The following is a 12,056-nucleotide window of genomic DNA, read 5'->3' on the forward strand; positions in this document are numbered from 1 at the left end:
CATGTTGTGGGGAGTATCATGCAGAAGACAGTGTAGCACAGGGAGGACAAGTGGTGACTCTGTGGCATCTTGCTACACTGATGGATGGTGACTGCAGTGGGGAATGGTGGGGGACTTGGTAGTATGGGTGAATGTAGTGACCACATTGTTTTTCATGTGAAACCTTCATAAGAGTGTATATCAATGATACCTTAATAAAACAAAAGAAAAAACAAAAAACTTGTTTTACTCTTAATACTTTGAGTGGATGGTAATCTGCTTGTTTCATTCTGTTTGACAACAGTTACCTCTGCTCCATCTAGGGAAAGACAGGGTGGTGAGTGACTTACATGGCTCTCTCAGTTTTTATTTAACAAACAATTTTTTATAGCACTTAGAGGGCCCCAGGCATTCTTCCAGGAACTTCCCCAGTAATAACTCAGGTAAGTCTTATAAATCAAGGATCAATCAAGCATAATTAAGTGTCAATAAAAGTGGAATCCACCACTCTGGGAGAACAGAGTTACAGGACTTTTTTTTTCCAGGCTTAACAAAGATACTCTCCCAAACACTCCCTGCTTGGGATGCTGAGTTGGAAGACCCCTGGGGAGAGAGCAGGCACATCTTCAGAAAGACCATGATACCTCCCCTCAAAAAGAATCAAAATCCTGCCTGTCACTGTTGGCCAGTGCATACTACAGCAGGACATACGCATACACTATATATCCAACAGAAATGTGTCCATATGTACACAAAATTCATGCACAAGAATGCTCATAGCAGCACTATTCTTAGTATCCCCTAACTGGAAACAACCTAAAGGTCTATCAGCAGTAAAATGGATAAATCAATTGTGGCATAGCCATACAGTGGAATACTCCATAGCAAAGAGAATGAATGAACTACTGATACATCCAACAGCAAGGATGAATCTCATAAACACGATGCTGAGTGAATGAAGCCAGACACTGGAGAGTATATACTACTTGATTCCACTTAAGTGAAGTTTGAGGACAGGACTTGAACAGAGGTTGCAACAGTGGTTGCCTACAGAGGGGTGGGGATTGCCTGCAAAGGGGCACAAAGGAACTTTTTGGGGGTATAGAAATACTTTAGATTTTGATAGAGGTGTTGTTTGCACATGTATATACATTTATCAAAACTCATCAAATTATATACTGAATTTTCTGTCACTGTACATTTTACTTGAACATAAAAAAGATAGATGTGACAGCCTATGTGTTACAAGACCTGTGGCTGCTCCACAATCTCTAGCCTAATCCAGCCAATGAAGCAAAGCAAAGCCTCTGAGAAACCAGACACAAGAGTCCTCTGACTCAGGTCAGCCCTAACCCTCATTTCACTCATTCCCTTCGGAAGCCATTGGCCATGGAAGTTTGATGAGGAGGTGCCAGAACTGTTTGGTTCTCAAGCCAAGTTTGAATACCCTCCCAGAGTTTTTTTTGTTATCTGATTTAATGTGACCAACTCCTGGCCCCAGCAGAGGACAGGTCTACCAGGAAGTATATCAGGGCATGGTTCTCACCATAGTCACTTAATGCTGCTCCTCTTTCTATATTATTTCAGGGAAGGAAGGCAGATTGTAGGACAAAAACATTTAGGCATCTGGAATTTTGTGAGGTTGAATGTGGCAAACTCCTAGTTATCCTCCACATCCATAGTAGCTGAGGTCAGACGGGCACAGGGCTGCCCAGCTAGAGACTACATTTCCCAGCTTCCTTTACAGCTAGTTGGGGTCGTGTGACTATATTCTCACCAATGGAATGTGAGTAGAAGTGGCATGTGCAATTCTACTTGCTTTAAAGGAAATTGATTTTTCTAAGCCTCCACTCTTTCCCACTTCCCGTGGGCTGGAACACAGAATAGCAGTGACCTACACTCAGGAATGAAAGAGCTCCGAAATGGTCAGAAGCTAGGTCCCTGAACAACTCCTGGAGCAGGGCCATGCCACTAGCCTGCAACATGGAAGAGAAATTTCAACCTTCTTTCAGTCACTGCATTTGGGATCCCTCTGTTATAGCATCTTAGCAAGACCCCTGGCACATAAGCTTTTGAGGCTTATGGTCTCCAGGCAGGAATTTCCAATTCTCACATACCCTCCCTAGCCCAGTAATTTGATTTCCAAAGTTCAGATTATACTAGTACATAAAGACAGCACCCTCTTTCCCAGTCATACAACATTAATCCTGTTGCTTAAACCAGTCTTCCCCAGTCTCCAAGATTCTATCAACTCCTTATTCATGTATACAAGGTCCTTTCTTTCAAGACACAGGCCCTCCCTCCACACTCAGCCTCACTGCCTGCATTGCCTCTCCTGCATCTCAAGTTCTGGTCACAGTGGATGTTCTCTGAAGGCACTTCTCTTCAGGCACACTGCACACGAGGAACTCTATGCTCACACTCCTCTTTTGGCCAAGTGGGATAGCCTTTTCACCGCCTCCCATTGTATACTCTCTCCTGCCTGTGAGGTAATTCTTACTAAGTCTTCAAAACCCAGCCCCAAAGACCCCAGAGAAGCTTCCTCTAAACCCACAAGCAGAGTGACTTCCTCCCTCTGCTATGCTTCCACAGCACTTTGAATAAATCTTCATTAAGACATTTATCACTTTGAGCTATAGGGGTTTAGTTATATGTCTGACCTCACAGCTAGAATACATGTTTCAAAGACAAAGTCCTGGAAGACCAAGAACATGCCTTGCCCATTTTCAGATCCTTGACATTTAGCACCTGATCTGGCTGAGACTTAGTGAGGGCTGCATGAAAGGAAGCAGAATCTAACAGATGGCATGTTTTGAAACTCTATATGTACATTATTATTCTTACCTATTCAGTGCAAATGCATAGTGCAATTTAATGTTATGCTGGGCAGCCAAATCATACGTAGGCAGTATTTCCAGTGTTTCTACCAGCTTCACCACTGCATCATAGTCCTGTTGGCAAGAGGTCCCGAGGTGAGAAAGAGAACACACCTTTTCACAGATTTTTCTGAACAGTCATAAACGGGAGATAGCCTCAGCATTTAAATACAAGCCTTTCCCTACATACAGTATTTGGTGAAGTTACTTACAGCCCTTAACAGGACAGAAATAAGATTTAAGAATCCAAGATGGGTGAGAGAGAAGACAGAGAAGGAATCTCTGCTATCAGAGGCCACAAAAGGATCAAGGGAAGGAGGTTAAATTCAAAGGCAACAAAGGAAAGCCAATGAGCCCAGCAGCCAGGAAAAAGCTACCGTGTTCTGAGTGCTGTAGAGTTACCACCACCAGCAAAGCTGCGGGTTAAAATGAGCTGGATATAAATATACAAGAAATCTTAAAGTCACTTACCATGTAAAGGGAGCAAACATCCTAGTCCTTGCTATTTTGCCATTAACAACTGAAATCATCTAAGCCAGGGTTTCTTAACCTTGGCACTATTGACATTTTGGGGAGGGATCATTCTTTGCTATGGGAGCTGTGCTGTGTATTATGGGATGTTAAACAGCGTCCATGGCCTCAACCTACAGGATGCCAGCAGCACCTCCCCCTGCTCCGAGAGACAACCAAAAATTTCTGGACACTGCCATGTGCTTCCCGGTTGAGAACCACTGCTCTAAACTGCATAATTATCCAGGGAAAAATTGTTACCATGTTTGTCCCAGCTGTGTTCCCTCTGAGTAGTGCCATCTGCTACCCTTTCAGCCAGGCTGAGAATCATTGTTACTGGCCAACTCACTGACAGCCAGCCACAGTTAGCAGAGGAGGACTTCCCACTGAAATCCCATGCCTGTTTTGTGGCTCTGCACCTTACTGCTGCTGCCTAAGGAAAGGGAGGACAGTGTATTCCAACAAGTTTCTGGCTCACCTTTGAGCCTGAGAGTCCCACCAATGAAAGGTCATACAAAGAAATGCATGAAGGCAAGGACAGAAGGAAGCCAGCAGCTCAACAGAAGAAAGACTTCAAAAAAGATCATTCCCATTTTCTTATCCCATGAGACATAATTTAATCATTGCCATAATCCCTAATAGCATCTGCTATTCAAGTCAATTAAGTAAGTTGATCACTAGGGGCATGAGTTCCTTAGTGATTGACTGTGTTCTTAGTTCAGGTCAAAAATGGATGCCTCTCTTGTTTAAATTTAAAGACCTGTGGCCAATAACCTCCAGTATGGCTTTGTATATTTCTGCATGTAAGGTACATTGCGCTGTGTTCTTCCAAACGGAAGGAAAAGCAAGATATCCTTAGAAATGGCTCAACAGCATTAAACGTGGAATGAGGAAATGCTTAATTTCCTTCATGGTACTGTATCCCATAAACCCTATCTCAAGAACTGTCCGGAAATCTCTGATGCTTGTCTTAGAATAAACATCTACATTCCCTGGGTGCTGGCTGTGCCTCTGCTCCTCCTGCTTTCCCTGTCAGTGGTGGGTGATGGTAAACAAAGAAGGAAATAATACAGCCGAGGAGTTAAGAACAAGGACAATGGAGCTGGTAGCCTCAGTTTGAGTCTTGACTTTGCCAATTGCTGTGCGACTTCAGGCAAGTTACTTAACTTCTCTGTGCTTCATGGTCCTCATCTATAAAATGGGGATAATCAGAGTACACACCCCCATTGGCTTGTAAAGAGGATTAAATGAATTAGGATTTGCGAAGGGCTTGGAACAATGCCTAGCATAAAGTGCATATAAACTGTTAAATTCTGAATTCCTTTTATGGAGCAATACTATGTATGAGATTTCGTTAGAGTAGCCTTTTGATATGACAAAACCTTCTCCAATATTTCCACCACAATAGATATGCTAGGTGACCTATGACCTAACCACATGCCTATTTTGTCTAGAAAACAGCTACCTAGCCATATACCTAGCATAGGAGTACCTCTTGATGCCAAGGAAGAACTCAGCATGGGTTAGCCTCAGTTAAGTATACTTCATACCTGGGTATCAAGGTAGGAAAGCAGTAAATTAATGAGGATATCTGAGGTCAGAACTTCAGTATTATCCATGCGGAGTCTGATCCGAGCCAGTTCCTTCACCAGTTCATCGCCTTGGTAGTTCTCTTGGGCTCTCCGGATGTCACTTAACAAGGTTTCTTTGTAATAAGCACTGGAGAAGGGAACACATGAAAACCTCTGGTCACATCTATATGCTTCCGGGATTGTTTCCTTAGCAGCTCCAACAAATCTGGTTCTCAATGACATTACTTAGGCTAACACGTGGGGGCCTCGCCTAGACCTTAGTGGCCCTGCACCAGCAAACAGGAGATGAGTCCTACTTGCCACATTTTGGAGAAAGTAACCATTCAACAGTAACAAAAGCCAGCTCATTACAACCCCATCTGTATTTGGATGACTCACAGGACTCCCCACCCAGCACCACCTTCCTTCCCCTGCTATTTTCAAACACAAAGAGGACAAGAAGTTTCCTTACTTGAATAGTTATTTCCCCTACTCATCACAGATTATCACAAAGCCAAACAAAACTCTGAAAGCCATGAAAAATAGTAAAGTGAGAACTTTAAAGTGAATCCATCAGGTATCCCCAGCTAGTAACCACAAAGCTTGTTCCAGTTGGTCAAGAACCGGAAACTGGCCATGTCCACAAGCAACCCAAGACACCATGCCTGGAAGCTTACAGACAACCTCTGCCTTTGATTCCTCACTCTCCTTGTCATTTTCATCTGCCAGAATGCTTTTCTGAGCAAAACATAAAACTTCCTTCCTGTGGGCATCCAGACAATAATAATGATGTATGCAAACATTTAAAGCAGTTTAAATCCACACTGGAATGTCCTACCATAGCTTCTCTCAGAAACAATGCTAGTGTCTGGTACTTAGTGTAAAATCCTTAAAAGTAATCTAACTTGGTGTACAGAGGCCAACTTACAAGGACCGTACACTGACTAAAGTATGTTGTCCCCTTTCCAAGTAATTTTTCTAATGGAGATGGGGCACTGCCCAGCAGTAATACTGTCAACCCAGTAAGTAGCTGAAATGGTTTAACTGTAGAGAGTAAAATTAGGCTGTTTATTAAAAAAAAGAGTAAGCTCAATTAAATAATAGTCTTCAGAGAAAGAAAAAACAACATGTAAGAGCAAATCTTAATTACTTTTAGTAAGTATAAAACCATGCCAAATAAATGTATGTACAGTACACAGCTTGGTCCAATGCTTACAATAAAACCTGTTAACATTTAAAAAATAAAATGCCCCACAGAAAGTGCTGATGTAAAAGTATCAGTGAATTGCTTTAATTTTTTAATTTCCTTGTCTATTGTTTATCACCCCAAAGATGAGCAAATTAACAGATTCCATCCATGTTTAAAATTCTATCCATCTAATGAGTTATTAAGTTGGGTGTCAGCCATTGTTCATTTGGTAGACTATAAAGGCATCAAAGCTATTCAAGTGTTATTAGTTTAACCTGACACATAAAAAGTTATACGTTAGTCTTGTTTTCAAGGGTAATTCTAAAAAATAGTTTTAATAAACTAAGAGGTTAATAAAAATGGTAAACGGTAAGTAAGTAAACAAAACACTGAATTGAGTATGGCTTGGGGACATGATATGTGTAATAAACATGCAGCCATTTCTGCCTCTGGAAACCAGGGAAGATGTTGCTCACTGATGTTAACTTGGAAATGGCTTTAAACCCCTTTTCAGCACAGGGCTCTGGGCAGCCTCTATCAATACAACAGAGTTGGCCCCTGAGCTAAAAACTTATCTGCTATCCCTTTTATAGATGCTTTAAGCCATAGCACCATCTACCCTCTCACTAACCATTGCCAGGTATTTGCCAGTTCAAAGGATGAATCAACCAACAGGTATTTCAAGTCCTTTGAACTTAAACCAAATCAAAAGAGTCACTTTCCTACTGACACATATACACACTGAATGAGAAATAACCTGTGGTCTGCTTCTTGCAAAGACCTTGCTCTTTTGGCCCACTCAAGTTAGCCTACCTCTTTGTCAGACCTGAAAAGATGATATTCTGAGAGCTTTCTCCCTAAACTTCAATAAATGTTCAGTGTGCAGAAAGGCAAAAGGCAGCAAGGTATGACTAAATGAGGCTTTCCAGGAATGTGTCACCAAAGGTCCCCACTTGCTTTCTATGTTGACATGTGGTCACATATGTCTGGTTTCCTTCCAGTCTTTTTTCCCAGTAAAGTCTGTAGGAGAAACTCTGTGTCCAGAGAAGAGATGACAGGAGACAGCGAGCAGTGTGTGAACCAGCATGAGCCTCACCCAGTGCTGCAATAGTAACACTCCACCGCCCTGGGAGCTGCCACTTGAGACCATGTGGGACATGAGGCCCTTTACCTTTCATTTTCAGGCAGTTCTGCCAGTGCTTCGGATTTTCATTTGTTTTGGAAGGACACAACTTACAGGAGTAAATCCTTTAAATTGGCTGCAAGTGAAATAAATGGATCCTTTGGGTAAGTAAAATAATTTTTCTGCCTTCAACTTTTAGAATAAGAAAGCTTTAAGAAGGCATGGTTTCTTGAGCAATAAGGCTCAAAGAGGTGAGCTGACTTTTAGGGGCTACATAGAGAGGAATAGCCTGAGCGAGGATTCAACCCCAAACCTGCCCACCTCAGAATCAGGATTCCATAGATTTTGTGATATGAGTCGTAAGAAATACATACTTGGTCATTCATATGAACAAATATATATTTCCCAGGTATATTTGGTCTTCATTCACAGTTCCTGAAAACACTGCAGAGTCTTAAAGATGAAATGGGTGTTTTGTCATGTTAATGAGAGACTTTTGGACCCCCACCCAAGGGTAGGGGTTGAAGGCTGAATCAGCCAGTAATTTAGTCAATCATGACTATGCAATGAAACCCTCACAAAAACCCCTGAGAAGAGCTTATACTCTCTGCTCTGTGGGATCCTGTTTTCTCTGTTGGAGAGAGTGTCCACACTTGGGGAATCAGAACACCTCCACTTGCCACAGAGCCAGGCCCCAAGTTCCATGAGGATAGAAGCTCCTTTATTTGGGACCTTGCTCTATGTATCTCTTCATTTGGCTGTTAACTGGTATCCTTTATTAAACTGGTGAATGTGTTTTCCTGAGTTCTGTGAGCCGCTCTAGCAAATTAATCGAATTAAGGGAGAGGTCGTGGGAACCTCCAATCTGTAGCCCGTAGGTCAGAAGCACAGGTACACCTGGGGCTTGCGACAGGTGTCTGAAGTCGGGGATGGAGGGCAGTCTTGTAGGATGGAGCCCTTAACCTGGGGGATCTGGTGCTGTCTCCAAGCAGACAACATCAGAATTGAGTTCTCGGACACCCTGCTGGTGTATGAGAATTGCCTGGTGTTATGCGAGGGAAGACCCCCTCACACATACTTACACACATTAGAATCGGGTCCGGGAATCTAAATAGAGTTATACTACTATTACTGCTGTGTATAATACTATTATTGTTGTGTATGAAAGCGCACATAGTACCTTCCAACATAAATCTGCAAAGAACAAGTTACAGGACATCTTGAGGTCATCCCAACTTTTACAATACAAGAACTTATGGTCAGTATGACCATGCTGAGGCATTTTAACAACCTCAACAACTGACTGGGGAAGCAGATCGTGTTTGAAATGATCTTGAAACACAGAATCTCAGATTTGAAAGAGAATTTTAAAAATGAGTGACTTAATTTCCTTACTTTCTAGATGAGGAAACAGCTACAGAGATGTGAAGTTATCTGTCAAGGTTACACAGGAAGTTGGGGCTAGACGTACCCTGACCACCTAACTCCTGTTCTATTCTCCTCTGGCTACACCTCAATGGCTCAACTTAATGAGGTAGTAGGGAATAGTAATGGATTCCAGGATGTGATCCAGTGATTCCAGGAATCACTTGGAAGTGATTGGCTGGAGTCCCCCATTCTCTGGGCACTGTGGTCTTCTGAGGGTAAATCATCTCTATGAATGTGAAGGGACAATTTGGGCAAAACCCTGAGGGTTGTTGACAGCTGATGGGAATTACCATGAGGTCACGTGGATGTCCTTGAGGAGACTGGTGAACCTATCAACCAGGGGCACACACAGTGAACCGAGGATGGTATTCCAGTTGGGCTGCATGTACTCTGAGGCACAACTCTGGGCATCACTCTCACAGCAAAAATAATGGTCACACGGTGTCACAATGTACGGGATGAAATAATAATTTCCAATAGATTCCTGGAAAAAAAGAAACAAAAAAGTTTCACAAATTAATTGATGCAGAAGCAAAGCTGTGGATCTGAGGAACTAGTTTCAAATACAAGTGGGACATACAGGTGGAACCTGGTGGGACAGGGAAAGAGAAAATGCATATAAACAACAACTTGTGCAACATGACAGTATCTATTAGACACAAAATAGGAAACCACTCAATTTCACAAGCTCTAACATATGGATGAGCAACAAAAATTTGGTTTCAAATGCTGAACTGATCTGTATATGTCTCTAAACTTCACTGGCAGAGATTTTTAGGGTTTTAAGTCTTAGAAATGATATTTCATTACATGCCCCCCAAATCAGAGGGAACTTGAACTCACTGATAACCAAGAATTGCAATGTAAAGGCATATTTTCTCTTTTTTTTAAGCACAGATGGAGAAGCCATATTATCTGATAATATAACCACAGGTGAGCTAGTATAAACTTTGTTGAGTAAAAATCGTTTTGCAACAGGGAGCAAAGATGGTGGCCTGAGTAGGACAGTTGGAATATCCTCCCAAAACATATACATTTTTGAAAATACAACAAATACAACTAACCCTAAAAGAGAGACCAGAAGACACAGGACAACAGCCAGACTACATCCACACCCGAGAGAACCCAGTGCCTGGTGAAAGGGGTAAGATACAAGCCGCAGCCCAGCGGGACCTGAGGCCCCTCACCCAAGCTCCCGGCGGGAGGAGAGGAGTCGAAGTGGGAAGGGAGAGGGAGCCCAGGACTGCTGAACACCCAGCCCAGCCATCCGCACCAGAGCACAGACACACAGTGCATGCATGGGGTGCTGGAAACTAGGGAAGCAGGACAGTAAGACCTGTGAGCGGGTCCCGCAGCTGGCGCCCCTGGGACAAACAAAAGCGAGTGCTTTTTGAAAGTCTTAAAGGGACAGGGACCCCACAACTGGACCGAAGCATCCTGGGTCACAGTCCAGCAGCTGGAAATTCCAGGGAACTCCAGGCGCACTAACACCCTAGGCAACAGCTTGAGAACCCTCATGGAGGTAACCAGCCAAACAGCCCCCCGGCCATTACCCCTCTGGGGCCCCGCCATAGCAGAGCAGCGGCCTGAGGCTGGCCACGCCCACAGCAAGGGAGCTTCCTCCATACCGGCCAGGCAAGACACAGAGACCCAGTCTACACACAATTGCCCAACACAAGCCACTAGGGGTGACAGTTGCCCCAGTAAAGAAAGGCCAGGAGCAAGTGGAAAAAGTCTTGGCTTTCCCAGCTGACAGATGAGTCAATAGCACACCACTGTACCTATCAACATGAAAAGGCAAAATAATTTGATCCAGACAAGACTAACCCAGACATCTTCAACATCTTCTACATCTTCCCCTGAGAAGGAACCTGGGGAGATAGATTTAACCAATCTTCCTGAAAAAGAATTCAAAACAAAAGTCATAACCATGCTGATGGACTTGCAGAGAAATATGCAAGAACTAAGGAGGGAGAATACAGAAATAAAACAATCTCTGGAAGGACTTCAAAGCAGAATGGATGAGATGCAAGAGACCATTAATGGACTAGAAAACAGAGAACAGGAATGCAGAGAAGCTGATGCAGAGAGAGACAAAAGGATCTCCAGGAATGAAAGAATATTAAGAGAACTGTATGACCAATTGAAACGGAACAATATCTGCATTATATTGGTACCAGAAGAAGAAGAGAGAGAAAAAGGGATAGAAAGTGTCTTTGAAGAAATAATTGCTGAAAACTTCCCCAAACTAGGGGAGGAAATGGCCTCTCAGACCACAGAGGTACACAGAACCCCCATGACAAGGGATCCAAGGAGGGCAACACCAAGACACATAATAATTAAAATGGCAAAGATCAAAGACAAGGACAGAGTATTAAAGGCAGCCAGAGAGAAAAAAAAGGTCACCTACAAAGGAAAATCAGGCTATCATCAGACTTCTCAACAGAAACCTTACAGGCCAGAAGAGAATGGCATGATATACTTAATGCAATGAAACAGAAGGGCCTCGAACCAAGAATACTGTATCCAGCACAATTATCATTTAAATATGAAGGAGGGATTAAACAATTCCCAGACAAGCAAAAGTCGAGGGAATTTGCCTCCCACAAACCACCTCTACAGGGCATCTTACAGGGACTGCTCTAGATGGGAGCACTCCTAAAAAGAGCACAGAACAAAACACCCAACATATGAAGAATGGAGGAGGAGGAATAAGAAGGGAGAGAAATAAAGAATCATCAGACCGTGTTTATAATAGCTCAATAAGTGAGTTAAGTTAGACAGTAAGATAGTAAAGAAGCTAACCTTGAACTTTTGGTAACCACAAACTTAAAGCCTGCAATGGCAATAAGTACATACCTTTCAATAATCACCCTAAATCTAAATGGACTGAATGCACCAATCAAAAGACACAGAGTAATAGAATGGATAAAAAAGCAAGACCCATCCATATGCTGCTTACAAGAGACTCACCTCAAACCCAAAGACATGCACAGATTAAAAGTCAAGGGATGGAAAAGGATATTGCATGCAAACAACAGAGAGAAAAAAGCAGGTGTTGCAATACTAGTATCAGAAAAAATAGACTTCAAAATAAAGAAAGTAACAAAAGATAAAGAAGGACATTACATAATGATAAAGGGCTCAGTCCAACAAGAGGATATAACCATTATAAATATATATGCACCCAATACAGGAGCACCAACATATGTAAAACAAATACTAACAGAATTAAAGGAGGAAATAGAATGTAATACATTCATTTTGGGAGACTTCAACACACCACTCACTCCAAAGGACAGATCCACCAGATAGAAAATAAGTAAGGACACGGAGGCACTGAACAACACACTAGAACAGTTGGACCTAATAGACATCTA

General features: G+C 42.6%; 1 protein-coding gene across 1 annotated transcript in view; it reads right to left on the reverse strand.

The window, feature by feature from the left end:
* MAP3K15 (mitogen-activated protein kinase kinase kinase 15) overlaps nt 1-12,056 on the reverse strand; it is a 118,975-nt gene that overhangs the window by 66,789 nt on the left and 40,130 nt on the right. The window contains 3 exon segments of the mRNA XM_036912775.2: nt 2,824-2,930; nt 4,916-5,084; nt 8,967-9,160. Of these exon segments, the coding sequence (XP_036768670.2) occupies nt 2,824-2,930; nt 4,916-5,084; nt 8,967-9,160 (470 nt within the window).

The sequence above is a fragment of the Manis pentadactyla genome, chromosome X, assembly GCF_030020395.1.
Source record: "Manis pentadactyla isolate mManPen7 chromosome X, mManPen7.hap1, whole genome shotgun sequence".
In the NCBI taxonomy this organism is placed as follows: domain Eukaryota; kingdom Metazoa; phylum Chordata; class Mammalia; order Pholidota; family Manidae; genus Manis; species Manis pentadactyla.